The 20000-nt window shown below is 37.4% G+C and overlaps 1 protein-coding gene across 2 annotated transcripts in view; it reads right to left on the reverse strand.

The window, feature by feature from the left end:
• LOC137998646 (1-phosphatidylinositol 4,5-bisphosphate phosphodiesterase gamma-1-like) overlaps nucleotides 1-20000 on the reverse strand; it is a 93768-nt gene that overhangs the window by 21727 nt on the left and 52041 nt on the right. For both annotated transcript variants that reach the window (XM_068844631.1, XM_068844630.1), the window contains 16 exons: nucleotides 19673-19758; nucleotides 19444-19564; nucleotides 17781-17866; nucleotides 16972-17054; nucleotides 16835-16892; nucleotides 15438-15505; nucleotides 13733-13849; nucleotides 11994-12025; nucleotides 10005-10136; nucleotides 9457-9634; nucleotides 9089-9111; nucleotides 8337-8513; nucleotides 6961-7117; nucleotides 6084-6104; nucleotides 5187-5255; nucleotides 4114-4217 (listed from right to left, as the gene is read on the reverse strand). In XM_068844631.1, coding sequence (XP_068700732.1) covers nucleotides 4114-4217; nucleotides 5187-5255; nucleotides 6084-6104; nucleotides 6961-7117; nucleotides 8337-8513; nucleotides 9089-9111; nucleotides 9457-9634; nucleotides 10005-10136; nucleotides 11994-12025; nucleotides 13733-13849; nucleotides 15438-15505; nucleotides 16835-16892; nucleotides 16972-17054; nucleotides 17781-17866; nucleotides 19444-19564; nucleotides 19673-19758 — 1512 coding nt within the window. The remainder of the gene's footprint in view (nucleotides 1-4113; nucleotides 4218-5186; nucleotides 5256-6083; nucleotides 6105-6960; nucleotides 7118-8336; nucleotides 8514-9088; nucleotides 9112-9456; nucleotides 9635-10004; nucleotides 10137-11993; nucleotides 12026-13732; nucleotides 13850-15437; nucleotides 15506-16834; nucleotides 16893-16971; nucleotides 17055-17780; nucleotides 17867-19443; nucleotides 19565-19672; nucleotides 19759-20000) is intronic.

The raw sequence follows: 20000 nt of genomic DNA on the forward strand, positions 1-20000 counted from the left end.
TTCGGTTGTCAGACGCTAAGTGACATGAAAATCCGCTCGTGAAAACACAGCCGTGTTCAGTTAACATAGTTTTGAAATCCAAAGAAAAAGGAGTTGATTTTTTGATCATAGTACAAGTATTTCCATTTCCGTAACTTTACATGGCCAAGGTAACATGTACTGGTGCGTAGATACCTAACTGGCGGTCATCTCCTAAATGACGACGTGAAATGACCAAATTCAAGGTTCTGTGGACAACGTTAGCACATCATGATGAATTTTCAGTTCTCTCTCTACTCTTTCAGCCCACTCATACCAGTTTATTCCTCGACAATTACTACACATTTTTAACACGAAGCGACATGAAATAGTTTCGTAGTGATATGAATAACGCGAATTTGTATTTTTAAATGAAGTCCTCGTAGCCGACGTCGTCCTCGTTTCGTAAGCTCCCTAATGATAAAAATAGCACGCCTGTTGTGTCTGCGATTTGAATAACCGCAATTTTCTCCTGATTGGCCGAAAGTAATTGCCAACTCGCTTAAGCTGGTTTGCTTGCTTAAATTTAATGAGAATTCTAATGAAATTTGCCGACTCGTTTATCTTTAAGCAAGTTGGGGAAGGAACTGTTTTCACAGAATTTTCGGTTGTCACTCGCTAAGCGACCTGAAAAACCGCTCGTGAAAACACGGCCATTGTTGCAATTGTTGCTTTTGTGACTTACTTGTTTAGAGGCCGCACAGATAACAAAACAATGAGGAGTGTTATTTTGCCGCCAAAACTATAATTTTCTCTCAAAAAAGTACCTTTTATCTTTCTTCAAGCCTTATTATTTTCCTAAGAATTGTCTCAGTGTGTTTAACAACTCCGCCTCACTTATGAATTCCTCTGACGCAGTCACATTTTTGCAAAGTTCAGACTGCTAAACACTAACCTAATCAAAGACGTTTTGCTCGGCTTAAGTTTCTCTAGTGGATTTAACAAGGTATGCACTTTTACCTAGATTTTTTGTTGTTTTGCTTTTTCTTTTTGCTTTGGTTTGAACATTTTCTTCCAATGGTATTTAAATTCACTGCGTGCACTACTTGAGAGAAAATGACTTATCTCGATGTGAAAATGACATCTCTTAATTGAGCCCCATGCCATACGAATTAAATTAATCGTCCAATATCGCATTGGATGAATATAAAGTTTGCCCATTTAGCCGCCTGTTTCACCGTATGTTCGATCAATTTTGTGTTACCAATTGCGTAGCCACCCTGACAAATACAGCTCACACGCAATCTGTTAAGAAAAAAATCTGTTTTCCGATATTTGGAGATGCTCCCACCCTTAGGATAAACAAAGCATTTACGGTACATCGTGCATTTTCCTTTTTGCTCCCTGAACCTATGACCTTGGAACCCAGTTAGTAGTTTGGATGCTCTAGCACTGAACTATTACAACAGATGGTCATTGAACTAGGTTCAGGTGACTATAACAATTAACAATTATTCTTTGAAATCGAAGAGAATACCGCCAGAATATCCACCGAGCCGCGAGGCGGCGAGGTGAATATTCTGCCACTATTCACCGAGATTGAAAAGGATACTTGTCTTAGGGGGTGTTTACATGGTACCGGTACGAGTTTCATTCTGGTACGAGTTCATCCCGGTTCTTACTTATCGCTCTGTATTTGTTTACATGATACCGGTGAAAAATCTCATACCAGTACAACTCATACCGGTATGAGTTCATCCCGGTAGTTGTACCGGATCGAAATTCTGATAACGGTATGAAAAGTTATACCGGTATCATGTAAACGCTACATTGACTCCCATTCCGGTACGAGTCGCCAAGTCGTGGTGGACTGGGACTATTGACGCATGCGTTGTATTTCTAAATATTGGACGCCATTATTGTTTTGGTTCATGCGTCATCCCTGTGTCAATATTTGCGTCGTCCATGTAAACGCGGTATGAAATTGACAACTCGTACCAGAATGAAACTCGTACCGGTATCATGTAAACACCCCTTAGTATATACTCACGAAGTGATCTCAACAACATTTGATCTCAATTCATGCGTGGAAAACGTGCAACCGGCACAAAGCATGCGCGAAAGTGTTACAGAAGCTTCAAACATGGCAAATCTAAATACCTTCGTTATTAAAATCCTCGTCTTACCTTTGATTAACGAGTCCCTAAGGGTCAGTGACACTACAGAAATTTTTCGGCACGGCTCGTGTGAAATTGGCGCGGGTACCTAAAAAGAGCTCTGCAAACTTTGTTTACACTACACCATATTTACCGTATCAAAAATACCGTGCGAAAACTTTTGGGCCCGGGTAAGTTCTCTTGTAGATATGCGCAGTTCAATTATAATCAAGAACGTCCGCGTGATTTTGGTGGAGAAAGGGGCAGCCATCTTGAAATATACGCAAAAAAACCGCTAGCCTATATGAACTAAGGCTCAAATTTGGCCCTCTAAAGTGTTTACACTACTTGTTCTATCCGAACCGTGCCTATTTTTTCAGCACTCGCACCATTTTCACCCGTGCTCGGACTACCTCGCCGAAGGTCCCAACACGGGTAAGAATTTTGGTTCGGCTCGGATGAAATTTGGTACTGACAGGTTGTTTACATTGCAAATTTTATCTGAGCCGAACCTTTTTTTTTTTGGGACCCGTGCCAATTTCACCCGAGCCATGCCAAAACATTTCTGTAGTGTAACCCGGGCGTTAGTCAGTCTGTATGGAAGAATCTGGACCTCGGTGGTGTGTACAGACCTCACTGCGTTCGGTCTGTACTCACGACCTCGGTCAAGATTCTCCCATACAGACCTCCTGCTCATTTGATACAAGCTGATTGTTACAGTCACCTGAATAATAATTATTAAATTTTCAACCTCGGTTAATGCATTTCTCGTGCTCTGATTGGTTCAATCAATCTCGGTTGTACTCATATACCTTAGTTTGACCTTATATGGCAATTGATTGCGCTAAGCCTTGCTAAGCTAAAAGTTTTTTCGCCGGAAAGCGAAGTTTCTCCCTGAATAAAGCAAAAAAAAAAAACCTTTTTGTGGTGGAAAGTTTGGGTCAATTCCGACGAAAGGCAAGAAATGTTTTTTTGATGAGCCTGCGTCTGTCTGACCTCAAGGTATTACAAAACATCACATCGCTTTTTCCACTCGTATTTCGTACCTCCAAACTTTAGGAGTTTAAGGAACTTCATAAAACAATTATTCCATTCGCGCTTGTTGGATATGAGACTGGTTATAGCCTTGTTGGCTATTTACCATCTCATGATAATAATAATAATGATAATAATAATAATAATAATAATAATAATAATAATAATAATAATAATAATAATAATAATAATAATAATACTTTGTTTGCCCTCGGATTTCAGAGTAGCTAGCAGCTAATATCTCCGAGCATTTAACATATACAATATCCAATGCGCATTGATGGGATAATTGTTAACTGTTCTGCTATACTCCTAGGACTAAAATTGACGAGGTGGTGCACTTTTATGCCACTGTAACGATGGCCAGGGTCAATGCAAACCCTTGTAGATGGCACAATCTTGTTCATTACAATGGCGAGAAATGAACACAATTAAATGTATGCCCGATTTTGATATCTAACATTAAGTGTCCCTTAAAGTCTATTACTAAGCATTTGCTACCTATTTCTAGCAACAATGTAAGTGTAAAGGCCGGGACACACGAGGCGATAAGTCGCTGCGAAACTAGTTCACATTCCCCCTCATACGAGATCACTGCGTGTGCACCGAACAGGCGTCGTGTCGCAGCGACTTGTTTTGCAAGTAGTACACATGGAGCACTTTGTCGCAGAGACATGTCGCTGCAACTTGTCGCCTAGTGTGTCACGGCCTTAAGGGTAAGGGTTATTTTTTGGTGAGGGTATAATGCAGCCGTTTCTCTTTACTTGGAAGACACTTTGTGATGTTGCTTGTCTGTATTCTCAGATGCAAGGGATGTTGAAGTTGGGGAGGAGATCAAAGGCAACACTTCATAACTCAGTCTTATCAAAATCGTTGTGCATATAAATTACGTGCACGTCTGGACATATCTGTCACTTTCTGGAGGGGAGGGGAGGGATAATCCTTGCTTTGTTTACATCCTTACCATCCCCCATCTTCTTTTGTTACATTTGTGATAAATGCCCCACGGCAAAATGACATCTCATCTGGATTTTGAGCTTCATAGTCCCACAAGGCTCGACATGCAGGCTACAGTTTACAATAAAGAAAAATTAATGATTTGAGTATACAGTCAACTCTTTCTAAGACGGACACCATCGGGGCCGGCCTCAGCTGTCCGTCTTAGAGAGGTGTCCGGCTTACAGAGAGTCAACGTAACATGACCCCAGGAATTTTATTACTTGAACGAAACCTACCTGTTTTAGATTCGGTTGTCACCTCCCAAGTTATTTTTTGAATGGGACAATGACTTATTTAATTTTAACTCAGTGTACTGTATGTATTCCGAGGACAAAATAAGAGCTGTCAATTAAACGCCTGGCGTTAAAAAGAGTCATGTACAAGAATTTTTCTTCCCTAAATCATAATTTGCGATCACATTCAGCACCTCGCAAGTGTCCGTTGTCCGTCTTATAGAGAGTTTGGTTATAATAAAATGACTAAGAAACGGCCGGGACCAGCACCAGGTGTCCGTCTTATAGAGGTGTCCGTCTTACAGAGGTGTCCGTTAAGAGAGAGTTGACTGTATTACTCCTAACAGCACTTTGTCAAAAGTACCGGGTAAGCCCCATGCTTCAAATGTTCTTCACCACTGCAAACAACCTTAGCTTATAGTACATTACTTTCAAATGACAAGCAATAATTGAGTCAACTTATATGGGTTATTGACCAAGCGTGAGGTCAAGATGGCTGGATATTGGTCAAGTTCTTTTTTGCGTATTTATGGACCGAGACGAAGTCGAGGTCCGTAAACACGCAAAAACAGAACGAGGCCAATATCCAGCCATCTTGACCGAACAAGCTTGGTCAATAAAGGGTTCATTATACGACTTAAAACACCAAAACAATGATCTTTGATCTTGCGGGACCAAGCGAGAAATCCCGAGCGGGCAAGATAGCTCCATCTTGCCCGCTCGGGTAGCCAATCACAGCGCGCGATTTGGTTCATCTTGCCCGCTCACAGAGCTAGTCATATAATAACTGTTATTATTGACTCACCTTTGTCATGAACTGATTGGGTTCATGATAATGGTCCCCAGTGCCATAGATAGCATCTTCTTCAGGACACTGAAAGATATCACACAGGAATCAAAATTACTCCTAATAAACATTTATTGATAATATTGTCAGTGCCAAGGTAGTATATGAACTTATTGTAGGGGGGAGTTCTTGACTTTTTTGTTGTGGGAAGGAAATGTACTATAACCATGACCCACATGGATTTAATTACTTGATATGATATCATAAAAAATATTATATTCAAAACAATCCATACATGTAATATTATTAACAGCAAAGGTTCAGAAACGGGGCCTATGATTTCTAGTCCTTATCCGAAAAAACTTAGAAGACAAACCATTTCCAGGTGTCAGCACAGCCCCTTCCACTAAGTTATTTTAAGACCCTGAGTATTCGTTCGGCCTGGGGCTCACAGCTGCAACCTTCCACACGGTAGTCCAATATTATTCTCAACGTTCTGAGCCAATTGGTCTGCAATAAAAATGCTGTACAAAGATGCAGGCAACCACTTCATAGCCAAAAAGACCTCACATTGAAACCAACACAAATCAGAGCCCTGAAATCACGTAGTTTATTTTTTTTAGTTGAATTAGGGTAAAATCAAAACTGGTCCATTGCTGTTGATTCTCCACTTCTAATGCAAATGAGCTCCCCTGATCATTCAATCCATCATATAATTTTGCAAGTGCATCTCTTGGAGGCACAAAAGACGAAAAAATGTGTACTTTCTTTAAAGAAGTTTCTTGTCCTGCAAAGAGATTAAAGAAGGCTGTATGGCTAGGGCCCATACCTGTTTTCTTTTAAAGTTTTCTGATTAATAAAAATACGTTTTAATTAATCTTGTAATGTTAAAGACGAGTTACAAGAATTACATACCTGACCAACTTTAGACAACACCTAAAATGAAATAAAATAGAATAAATACAAAGTTCACAAATGCATTGCATTAACAAAACCCAAAAGAACAATTCCCTCAAAAGCATACCCCATAAACATATCTAGCATTAAGTCTAGCATTAAGTCTAGCATTAAAATACAAAATAGGAAGAAATTAACTTGATAAATCGAGCCCATGGTAGTTCCCTGTGGTAAAAACGGTCATGTGGTAAGAGTATCGCAATTTAAATTTGACCTACGATTTAGTTACCGGCAGATAGCTTTTCACAGTAAAACTGTTACAAATCAAATGACTTCCTCAGGTCATATATGAAGGAAATAATTTGAAGCAGCTTACTACAGAAATTTCTTAAGTTCTCATCTCTTGATAGCACAAGACAAAAATGCAAAGTGAAGTGAGCCAGTTTAATAAACTCAAGACAAATAAGGCTAGTGTTTCTTGGTTAAAGTTCCCAAATAAACCTCTAAAACCTCTGTTTATGTTTTGCTCATTCATGGTTACATGAACAACTACCTAAGTTTAAATGCCAATGCAACGGTTAAACAGGAAAAAAAAAGACAACTACTACTTATATGCTGTTGCTGTGCAACCCTCAATATTCACTCATTTTACTGACAGCAGCTTCCCTTTAACAGGTTAGGGAAAGTGGTGCAAGATATTGAGGCTACTAATATTATTATTAATTGTGTCAAACTAAAAGCAAGATTAATATAAAATAACTGGTCACAGTTAGTACAAAGACAACAATATTATTTTGACAATAAACGAACAAATAGTACTGAATAATTTTGAAAACTAGAGATCAATCCAAACGTAACATGTATCTTGTCATTGGAGCATGATGGTTGTACTTACATCCTCGTTGATTGGATAACGGAGTTTCATTCCTTTGTACAACGGATGTCTCATGTAAAACTCAACTAATTCTACCAAAGTCTCAAACTGAGCTGTGCCAATGGTGAAGAGGCGACCTTCAAGCTTGATCCTACAGTGCTTGATTTTGCCTTCCGCTCTACAATCAAACACTTAAAGGTTTTACTACAGGGGAGTCTAGTTATGTATGGGACACAATTTAACTACTGCACGAAACTATTTACCCTAAAAGTCCAACACAATTATGGTTACCATAAAACATTATAGTATTTAAATTATTCCATCATCCCACCCCATAAACCACGAAACATTGAAACAGCAAAACAAAACACCAAAACACTATGTATGACCCCACCATACATTGAATGCTAACCAACAAAGGTTGGATTTGACATTAACTATCTTAAATATATTAAATATTGCTCCTGATCACAATCTTAATGTGAATCCTAATCTTAATCGCAATTAATTAGAAGCAAGAACGTTTTAGGTCTAATTAAGCCTACAACGATATTTATAATCTCAAAATCCAGCCTTTGTCAGTTAAGAGTATGTATGGTGGGTCATACATGTTTTGGTGTTTCTTTTCACTGTTTTGTGGTTTAGTAATTTCCCACCCCCACATATAAACTCTGAGAGATAGACTGATCTCCTTGTTAACCACAAAATCCCTGTTATCGTTATAAACATCATTGCTATAGTAGCCTCAGTTCCAATGTTCATTGGAAGGGGCAATGTCAAATACAACACTAATTGTAGTTGTTGCTCTCTTGTTGTTTATCTGAATGAACGAAGACCTGTTCCTTAATAAGCTAGTCATTCTTGATGAAACTGTTAGCAAAATGATGAACCAAGAAACAAGCACCGGAGGACCAAGTGTCAGTAACAAACAGGAAGGCTGAAATACACGTATTCTAAAAAGACACGTTACACTGCTATGGGAACTACAAATAACTTTATTTTTATAATGGCAAATTGCAGCTGGCAAAGGTTAAACTAAAAACAACTGAGATTTCAAATTTGTCACCTATGGGAAAATGACAGTCCTTGCACAAAATATCAGAATGTTGATTTTAAGTAATTAACGTTTTCTTTTGCCTTACTGCACTTCCAGCAAACAAATTTGCTTGGAACCCATGACCTCTGTGATTCTGGTGCAATGCTCTACCAACTGATCTATGAAGCCAGTCAGTTAAGAGCAAGTCAATTCGTTGGGCTTACATGAGCTCAACAAATTGACCCGCTCATGAAAGGGAGAAGTGATCACATCTCCCTTTCATCTACTGGCATAACTTGCAATTCAAATAATCCATTTATTTCATTCACTGAGTTTCAGTGACATTAAGAAAATAACTAACCTGAAGGAGATAGCATATGATGACTGATCATCCTGTGCATCAAACACATCTCCATTGGATTCTGAGCCATCTCCTGCCTGCTCAGACTCTTTCCTTCTTACAAGGTAAGCACCATTACTCCTCACTCTTTTCAACATGTCCTCAGCCTTGTCTCGATTAAGATTATCATGATACCAACTTAAAGAAAAAAAAAATTGCTCCTAAATAACAGAAGTTATTATTTCACAGCTAATGAAAGGTTCAAACCCCCAAAGGTAAAATGAAAGATTTCATCCATGCCACCATCCATAACTGTCTTAGTTTACCCCTTCATAACGATGGCTCCATTAAAACACCGTACGTCCACTCTCTCAATCCGATCAATCAGTTTCTAGCTTTTTCAATTTGTCGTAGAGACAACAGTTCCATTCTGGTTCTTTTTTTGGTCTTTTGCTACAAGATACAGGTGTTTCTAACTGCAACCGAATAAATCTTCGAAGGAACTTTGACAGAAAAAAATGGAAAAATAATCCAACTTCAAAAATATAAAGTCAGCCCATGACTGCCTGTGACAAAATGATTGAGATGCACAGAACGTAAAACTATGCGAAATAACAGTAGGTGGCACTGTCCTTAAAAACTTTAACCTAAAAAAACTGTGGAAGGGAACCATTCAACAAACTGCTAGGACATGTCATTTTTTGTTGCCCACATTTGTATTACAGAGTTTCAACCAAAATTTAAAAAAAAATGTTAGCATTTTTTAAACTTACCATTGGTCAAGATGAGCATTTGGCTGAAAAAAAGAAAAAACAGAAAATAGTTTTATCAGTTGTTTAAATTAATTTTAGCCTCAATCATGCCATAACTACTATTATTTGCAGCCTGGATGGCATCCACTACATTAACTCAAACAGAGTATACAAAGTCATTTCTTTCCCAGCTACAACTTTCCTCTTCTTTCATTCTGTATTTTGTGGCATATGGATTTGCATGCAGGCAACTTGTGCAATTACCCCAGAGCAATCACAGGAACAAGCGCAGTCTGTAGTACAAAACAATGAAGAACCAAAAAGAAAACTAGTTACAGGGTCAACCTCCCAGCTGCAATCTGCTAACTAAAGTTAAAACTAGCAATCACCTGTGGAATAGCATCTGTCAGCGTGAGTTCAAAGTTCATGCTTTTGAGTGGGTGAGTCTGATAGAAATTGATGAGGCTGTAGAGACTGTCAAATGTTACTTGATCGACCAGATAGTACTTGGTCTGGCCATTCTCTTGCTTGGATTTTATCCTACAGTGCTGTACCTTGCCTTTTCGCCTGAAACATTACTCATAATTTTTATGTAGTCTCGCCAATAAGAACTTTTGAACAACCATAGGACTTGAATTGAGGATTCAATTCCAATGACAAGGCTATCAATAATATTTACTGTTTGACATTATTATAATGTTGTTGAACAAAAAAAAAACAGAAAGGTAAAATAAAGCTCAAGGTTGTGAAATAAATAAAATTATACACATTTACCATGACCTTTGAATTCATCATACATGTATGCTGTATTTATTGTACTTATTATATATTCATTTAATAATGTCTCCTTGCAATAGTCAAATTAAGTACTTAAAAATTATATTGTTGTCCATCACATTTGTAATAAGTGGTCCATATAAGCTCAAGTCAAATTTACCAAAAGGACAGTGAGAAATCTCCTACAAATGTTGTACTTTCTCGCACAAGAAAGGAGCCATCTCCACGGTTGAACTGGTTTAATAACGCTTCTGATACCCTTCGCCCATCTAAAAGCTTGCCATGGAACCACCTGAAATATTACGTAAAATGATAATACATAATCTAGTGTACAAGAATTCTACCAGCCCTAAAGTTAAGTGGGATGTTAAATTCACATCACTGGGGATATCATGCAAAAATAACACTGTTATATTATTAATCCATCAAATATTTTCACTTGCACGTGACTGGTCTAAACCTGTCACAAGACCGGATGTTTCCCAACTAAAACTGGGGAATATCCAATGATATTCCCCAATTTCCCAAACCCTTTGTAATTTAACTTAATTCAGTTTGCTTTTGTGATGGAAGAAAATTTAATAAATGTGCTGCTCAATAAAGCCATACAAGAAAACATCAAACAATCAACTTCATAGGCTGTGAACGTTTCTGACAGTAAGCGGTTCTAAAACCTTTCGTCTAATTTGTAAGCTCTAGTCTTGCAAAAAATATTTGAAGGATAATAAACACAATAACCTCACAAAAATTTGGTCAGAAATTTGTTCTTGGCCATTATCTGTTTCTTGAAGTTCACAGTTCGCTGCTCTGGACAGAACCTCTGTGGACAAATATCTGAGCATATTTTTGTGCCAAATGAAAGCTATTGTTGATATACCAATACATGCACTTTGATTGCAATAGAGAACATTGTTTTTCTGTTCTTGTTCTTTTCTTTTTCAATTGTTAAAGCAAATGCCTTCCTTCCCCTGAAGGCTGACTGAAGGCCAGAGAGCAACCTGCCTTCAGTCCAGTTTTTGTCAACTTTTCGTTTTAATTAGCATGGAACACTTTTATGCTAGTCTGCCAATCCACACTATGTTTCTCCCACTAGTGTCCTCTCACTTTTCAAAACATACCTATTAACAAAAGGCCAAACATCAGTACTAAATATTTTTCTTGTTTTTGCTTGTTTGTTTAATCATTCCCTCTGACAAAGAGCTACCGGTAATGCTCGAAACATCAGCTTTCCAAATCGTCCACGGTGGTAATTAGACCTTTATCAACACGTTTGATAAAACCAAATTTTCCTGTTTCAGTTTTAAAAATAATTGTTTTCTTTCATGTTTCCACAATAAAAACGTTTTTTTCTTATTAGCTTATTAATTCCTTTGCTTGTTAACGTTTTGAAAAACATATACAAAAAAGGTCCCAAAAAGCATTCTTCCAAAGAGTCTGCAGACTAAAAGACAATCATACTGTACATGCTATAACCCTTTAACTAACCATCCTTGAAATAAATGTGAAACATTCTGGTTGGGGAACTGAAAAGTATTATTATGAACCACAGCCCAAAAAACAAAGAAACAACAACATCACTATGAACCCACAAAGCACTGGTTTTTCAAAAGGTAAGAAGAGTACAATGCAGACTTCAGACCAAGATAAAATGTAGACTGTGAAAAATAGGTGAGCATTGCGTACGTGTGGTAGCGCAGTAACATGGTAAAATACTGAACCCACAAAGATTGAAGAAAATAAAAGGGAATCAAGAAACATTGGCTTTGAGGATGAATTGTTCATCATTTTCCAGTTCCCTTACACCTTCTTTTTCACCGCCAGGTTAAGCGTGCACTCTGAACGTCTGCCAGCTTTCTAAGACAAAACTTCACTGAAAGTAACCCTGTCCGGCGGGGTTAGCCGGATGCACAAGTCCTATTTCGTTCTCCTTATGGATGATGCCGAAGTAAAGGAGTTTGTTTCCCAAAGCAACTGAGAGTTTTCTCTCACAGTCTAGTCGGCCAATAGTCATTCGATAATCAGCCAAAAGTTGTTTTGGGGAGCTGTTCTTCATGATTACTGGATTGCCAACCTTTTTTTAAAATCAACACTCCACTTTAATTAATTAATTAAAATTATCACACATGTATACAAAGTTGCCATAACTGACCTTTCACCAAAGTGAAGTTCATCTTTGCATGACTGCAACAAGAGAAATAATGTTATGTTCATCAAATTATATAAGTGCATCATAATGAATCATTATTGTAAATGGTACAAGACAAATACACATTTATTGACATGCAAACACTATGATACTATGGCACTATGATCCAATTTTTACCCCTTGAGTTTTTGAGTGTATCACACAGAATTCCATGAAAGAACAAAAACGCCATTTACCGTTTGCAAATATCTTCATAAGTTTCGGAAATATTGAAGTTTGAAAAATGGGTAAAAAATGCAAATGAGATGACTGATGATGTCATACACTCAACCCTCTATTATATTGAGTATATAAATAGAGCTACCTTGGCCAATTTGAAGCGCAGACCATTGAAACTTGGTAGTCTAATAGTTCTACAGGAAACACACCTATGGCTATAAAAATTCTTTTCCCATGGCAACTCACTCTTTTCCAGTCCCACCCACTTGAATTCAATATGTTAGTGATTTTCAGCTTGAAAAATGTTAAACAAGGCCACAAACTTGAGCTAACATATTTATATACTTGCTGGATCATGCATATGAAGAGCTGTTAGCAAATATCAAAATGGAATGCAAAAAGTGGCCAGAAAAGCCTTTAATATGGTGGAGGTCTGGGACCCAGTATGATGCCATGGTAACAGAACTGTTAAGCTCATATTGTGGAGAACATTTAGTAGAATCTTACTGCAAAAAATCAAAAATTTTTGATACAAATTGGCGATTGAAATGATAGGCAGGAGTGTTTTTGGCCAAGCTTTGAAATGGGGATCTGGGTCAAGTAAACTGTAAAAGCATTATGGTTTGCATCATCATAGTTCTTGTTCAAACATAGAAGAATGTCCGGGGATACCACATTTATCACTATGGTTGGAAACTACAGCAGGAGAGAAATTCATGCAGAACAAGAGTCATAATCCAATGGATAAATTTGGTATGAGGGTTATATAAAAACAGTGAAACGGTTTGCCATTTGCCTCGCAAGTACTCGCAAATATCTTCATTAGTATTTTCTTGAACAGGGCAGAGAGAGTCAAAGTGACTGGCCGCAGATGTCATAGCAAACAGCTTTGTGGAGAAACGGAGATTCTCTGTAGGTTGGTGTTCAGTTATTCAAGTAAAGTGAAAATTATTAATCGCTTGAAAGAATTCTTAGAGAACAAGAATTACAACTTAATGCTTCAAGATACAAAAAGCTTCTTTAGGATCCACCACTCACGAAAAAGGCAATGATCAACAACAACATGCTTTCAGTTTGTTATACCGTAAACATCTGCAGGTAAGCTACACCCCGAATTTAGCAGCTCAAATTTTGGAAAAAGTGTTTTGAAAGAAATCAAAAGAAATCCAAAGTCGAGTCCACTGTCCATCAAATGTAACATATGATTGATCTTTTTCTGGTATTTGTTAACGACAAGAACATGAGCGAAACGTCGTGGCTTAGTAACCAGGCACCATTTTGAAATGTTCCTGCAGATAAGCCGCACCCCTGATTTCTAGCAACAGTTTTTGGGAAAAAGGAGCGGCTTATCTCCTTTTGTTTACAGTATGCTTATTCAGTGACATCTTAGAAAACTCCAACCTTAGATCATGTTTCTGTAGAAAAGCCGCACCCCCGATTTTTTATTTGAATTTTGAGTAAAAAGGTGCGGCTTATACCTGGACCTTTACGGTAGCTCCTGATCAAAAATGCAAAGTCTTTACCTCCCCAACTCCACCTCCCTCAAATCCTTCATCATCATCATCATCTTCCGACCTTGTCTGCTCTTCTGTCCAGAACAACTGGTCTTTTGTTAAACAGAAAAAGTGACGTTTCCAGCCCTGCAATTATTTTAATGGGTTACCAAAGGCTAATTCTTTCATTCCCAATAGACCACTTTTGATATATTAAAATTCAGCTTGGCAGCGAGGCCTAAAGGACACAAGCAAAGGAAACTGAATGAACATGTTTATTCATTTCTTTTGTTTGCGTCCTCTAAGCCTCACTATCAAGTTGAATTTTAACATATCGAAAGTGGTCTATTCCCAGTCAATATATGTATCACAAAGACCCTTTCTCAAAATAAATGCTAGGAGGGGTGTATTTACTATTAACAAAGCCAACTGGTTGCCGCCTTCCAGTTGAGTTGCTGAAGGCTTAATTACTGTATCATTATTTTATTGTTTCTATTGTGATTCAAATATTTTCTTGGTTTAAAATGTTCCGAACCAGTTCAATTTTGAATTTTCATAGTCTATTAATTAACAGTAAGTAATTATTATTCCAACAAGCGTGCGTTGGATTTGAGGTGATAGATAGCCAATGAGGTGCTAGCGCCGATTTGGTTATAATCATCCCATATCCAAAAAGCAAGAGTGGAATAATAATGTTTTATTAAAAATGGCCACAAAATTTTGGATAACTCTTTCCTACTTTATTTTATAAAAACAAGAAAACCTATGCGTACAGTTACAGATATTTGTAGAGCATGGTATAATAGCTAAATGGCTAAGCCAATCAAAACAATAGAATTCCATTATCCAATGATCTAGTTTTTAATCATATCCATTATCATCGTGTGAATTAATAAGTTAGGAAAAAGTAAAATTAGTTCCCTGCTTGCAGAGGTCGCTTTTCTCTTGTGTTTGCTGGGCTGACGAGTACGGCAGAAGAGACCTCTGCCATGGCTCGATACTCACTTTGATCCAACCGCCGTCCACAACCCCTTACACCGCAATCTTCAAACTGCATGCCACATGATATGTTTGCTGACAGTGACTTGACCCCGTGCATTCCCTTGACAGTAAATCCGCTGTTGTAAAGTGAGCCCACAAAAGATGATAGTATCATGTGAGGATTCCATCTCCAAGTAACCACCACGTATGCTCAACACAGTGATCCGAGTTTTGATCAACGGCAGAGGTCTCTTTTCCCATACTCGTCAACCCAGCGAATGCAAAAGAAAAGAGATCTCTGCTAGCAGGGAATAAAGTCAGTTTAAACTAGTTTGAAAATTATAACATTGGACCGTTTTGCGTTGTCTAAATTAAACAAATGGAGGTTAAAAAAATGACAGTAGGTGCCTATGCTACGTAGCAGGCATGATATTGACCAAAAAATAATAAGTAGAAATTTTCCATGAACAATGAATCAGTGTGCAACTAGTCTTCCAAGACCACAAGAAAACTAAAAACACCCTCCACTACAACAAATTGGGAAAAGCTCCAATGAAGACTGACAACCAAGGCAAGGTTTTTCCTGTAATAATACCATAGAATAATGATTTCGTCTCGGGTTTTGAGTGTGCTACTACACCAAAAGCTATTATTAATGCCCAAAGCTACTGTCCTACTACAGGTGCTACAATACCAAAAGTTCTTCTTACTAGTCATTTCTAACCTATAACCAAAAAAAACAAGATATTCTTACATGGTCAATTTCGTCTTCAAGTAAAAGGTACCCATTCTTCACAGACTGACTAAGGTCATCCTCTACCACTGCACAGAGAAAATTAGCAAGACTGCTAGTTATCATTCATCCAAAACAACTTTTATTGCCAGCAACTTAAAAAAAAAAACATCTGTACAATTCAAAAGATGCTTTTCTTCAATGATGGTGTATATACAGGTGGTTCTCAATCATCCCCAACCAGACCACAGGGTTCCCATACAAACTGTGTTAATCTCTACGTTTTTCACATAATTTTAATGAAATCCAAGATATCGTAGTGTAGTGCTATTATTATCGCAAATTTTATAAATGATGAAATGATATATAAAATAGATCATATTACATGAACTGCGGATATGAAATCAAGTGAAGCTATGATCCTCGCAGGACTTCAATGGGGTTTGAACCCGTGACCTCGCGAGGTCGCGAGGTTGTAGGTAACTGTATGTCATTGTACGTCATTGTAGATCATTGTAGCTCACTGTAGGTCATTCCTTGTTTTAGTAACTACGGTTGGAAAGTAACTCAATGAGCATCAGCTGCACTTTTTGAGCTGCCTGCTATATTTCGTTTTAAATAAATTTCAGCACTTATCTTGCAGATTTTGTTCGCATCTCTTGTATTTCGCATAGTCGGCTTGTTTACTTCCCCGAGAGAAAGTTAAAATTTATTTACAGCAAAATATCACAGTCATCTAAAAAAGTACAAGTTACCTTCATTGAGTCAATTTTGCAACAAACAACACGGCATAAGCATTGAAATTCATTTAGAGAGAAATAAAGCAGTCATATCAAAAAGTACAACTTACACTCATTGAATTAACTTTACAACAAACGAGGGATAAGTGTTGAAATTCATTTAGAGAGAAATTTGGCAGTCAAATCAAAAAGTACAACGTAACGCTACATCTCCAATAACTTCGTAAAATCCGGAAATCAAAGCTTGCACAAACTTTGATTAATGATCACACAGTTTGTATGGGCCCTCTGTGACCAGACCAAACCAAATAGATGTATTTACTTGTGGATGTGTATAACATGGAGCATTATACTTGTGGATGTGTATAACATGTAGACACTTCAAAATAGTAAGACAAGTGCAGTGGTCTTCTTCCTTCACCTTTCTGGGTTGATAACACAAAACTAAGCTACAAGGAGGAGTCATTCATAAAAACTCCCCTGTAGAGCCTGTCAAAAAGCAGGTGTATATGTACTACTAACTATTAAAATCACATCCAGACTGGAAGTTCCATTTGAGCATGTAAAATAATAATATCAATAACTATTTTAATTGATGTGTTTTTACAACTACACGTACATACAACAAGTAGCCAACATTTTAATTTTGCACCTTGTGTCAAAGGTGAAAGGACTTACATGAATCACCAACTGTGGTATCTACAACTTGAGTGGGATCTTTGGGAAGCTTTTTGTGCTGAAAAATACAAGGTTGTCAAATAAGTAAGGTACAAGGCCCATAACAGCATTGTAAATTAGTTGACAATTACATGTACCTTGAGTATGATTTTGTTCCTTAGAGCAGTGGGTGAAGGCATTTCTTTTGCACTACATTCAATTGGATGTGTGAGAAGGTATTCTGTCATCAAAAAGAAACATTTATCACAAGACATGAATCAATCAATCAAATATTATTTTGCAAGCACATAAATTGTTGATAACTGGTATTCTATAAGGAAAAAGATGGAGTGTGCTTTGGTGATAGGGGCAGTGGATTTGCATGTAGTTGTGTAGGGTTCAAAAATCTACTATCACCATTGGCTGGATTTGTCTCCAGAGGACAGCCAACTTGTTCCTCCTGCCAGCTGGCATTCATAACCACAAGTATGTAGGGAGACCATAATAAGTAAAGTCTTCTGGGTTAGTACAATACAATACATAATTAATTCAACGCTCTCTATAGGGGCTTTTCAGAACCAATGAAACACAATTAATGGAATTAAGGAACAGACCAACAACAACAACAACTGTTAAGAATCCCAACTGAGGCAAACCCAGTGCAGCTGGGAAGTTGAGCCAGGGACTACCAGGATCAAATTTAATGAGTAGTCAGCTCAGAGCAGGTCTTGAACCCGGGATCTCCAGATCTCAATGCAAGCACCCTAACCACTGGGCCACACTGCCTCCATTGGTAAAAGTTCTAAAACTGCTGCAATTTTTACTTTTAAGCCTACTGCTGGGCAAAAATGATCTGTTAGAGTTGTGTCATATAATTCTGAAAAATGTAAGCCCAATATATGGAAGTGATCAATTTCAAACTGTGAAGGTATAAAACTTAAGTAAATCGATCATTTTTTTGACAAACCTCCAAAAACCTCCTTGAAAGTATATGCCATAACCTTCTGTTGAGGAATGCTACAATGGTTCTCCAGTGACAGAATTAATGGATAGCTGAAAGTCGAAAAGACAACTCATTTCTTTAAACAGGGACATAGTTTTTTCACGCTGTTAGCTTAACCCTTTAAGCCCCGAGGGGTTCCCCATTGACAAGTAAAATCGTCTGGCGTTAGACAGACTAAAATCTATAAGTGCCATTTGGCACTATCGGGGCTTAAAGGGTTAAAGCTTGACATTATAATAATTGTGACCTGTTTGGCAAAAAAAAAAATGGTTTTAATGTGTTAGCACTCAGCTTTTCTTACCACATGACATACATGTACATTTACTTTGTAGCAACAAATTATTTAAGAAAACACAAATTTCTCAATGTCAATGAAATTAATAATAGAAAAATAGTAAGGCAACATAATCAACCAACTCTCACCATACCGTGAGTACCCAGAGGAGGAGTGAATAGTATCCCAGATGTCTTTTCGGCATCTCGTCCCAACGGGAATAGCAAAATGGCGCAATCAGTTGATGAAATACACGATCTTCTTCATGATGATTTCATAGGTTTTGTCATTATCATAATGGTGATTGATTTGTGCCTGTCAATACTTCATCACTGTATTTAATTTCTGATATTTATTCATCAAGACTCACAGAGGACTACTCATATTTTGACAATTCAAAATGTGGTTGTTTCACAATGTGATCACTGACCTGAAGAGAGGTTATGGATAAAGTTGTTTAATATACAGTTGTGGATTAGAGCTTTTTTCCAAATATGGACTCCACTCATGCAGATCGATGGTGAAACGATATTTCAGTGGAGAAGTACCCATATATACCCACATTTTCTCATACTTTTGGAGTCAAAGATTTCATCAAAATTATACACCAGTTTAATGAGTTCGCAAGTGGCACTTGTGATTTGATCATGGCAAGCGATCACATGACATGGATTTCAGATTTAACTCACTTTTCTTTAATTACCTACATGTATGTTGAATGAAGGAATAATTATGGGATACTATTCATTCCTCCTCTGGTGAGTACCTGTAGTTACGATTTACATCAGCAAAGACCTGAACATTTCCTGATCCGACATGTAATTTCCAGTGTTTTAAAAGATGCCATGAATTCAAATTTACATACCGTAATTATTTGCCATAGTTTTCAAAGCAAATTCAGGGCTCAAAATTAACGAAAAAATCCAGTCGCATTTTGCGATAAGATACGAAAATTTAGTAGCAATTTCGCAAAGTTTAGTCACAAAGTTGCCGCACTGCATTGTGTTGTAAGCGGTTTAGCAAAAAAAAATATGAGCCTGCAATACTTGTGTGTAAAGAGACAGCTGAAAATGGTGAATGATCGAAGGAATGGATCTGTGCACGTAACATCGCAGCTAAATTACTCTACAATTACCCTAAGTGAGAAACAAAATAATTTTGTCATTTATTTGTTTTAGCAAAAGTAGCAGCAAAGTGGCAATTGCTAACCCTTTTGTTTCGAAATAGCGAAGGTGACAACAAGTCGCAAATTTGCGACTTCTCCAGATATTTTAGTCGCAAAGGAAAAAATTTAGTCGCAAATGCGACTGTATTGGTCACAATTTCGAGCCCTGAAATTATTTCAAAACTTACTCAGATGCAACAAATGCATTGTCGCTAATTGCACGCACAACTTCCACAAATTTGATTCTGGAAACAAGTGTGTGTCCGTGTGTGATGATGGGTTGACCTTCTGGACCATCCCAGCAGTCCACTGCAAGATTAATGGCAAAAACCACAGTAACACCTATGAATGCTCATGACTTTTTTAAAGGAAAAAAATTAAGACCCATTTGAAAAATGTGTAACTCTATTTCCTTACATTCTAAACAACGACATCCCATTCTGAGGGCACGAATGTAAGCTTCGACAGAGGCCTCACCCTGGAATTGATCACCGGTCAGATACCTGTAAGCACACGACCAAATAACATTAATAATCTTAATGATCCATAAAAATAATATACTTGTAAAATGCATTATTTCTTGCATGCTATGAAGATTCCAACAATGCCACAAAATTAAACCTGGACAAGTTGTTAGACGAGAAATCCAAACATATGCAAACATAAACAAAGTAATCAATTATAATAATAGTTGATAAAATGTATATACATGTACTAATAATAATAATAATAATAATAATAATAT

The sequence above is a fragment of the Montipora foliosa genome, chromosome 1, assembly GCF_036669935.1.
Source record: "Montipora foliosa isolate CH-2021 chromosome 1, ASM3666993v2, whole genome shotgun sequence".
In the NCBI taxonomy this organism is placed as follows: Eukaryota; Metazoa; Cnidaria; class Anthozoa; order Scleractinia; family Acroporidae; genus Montipora; species Montipora foliosa.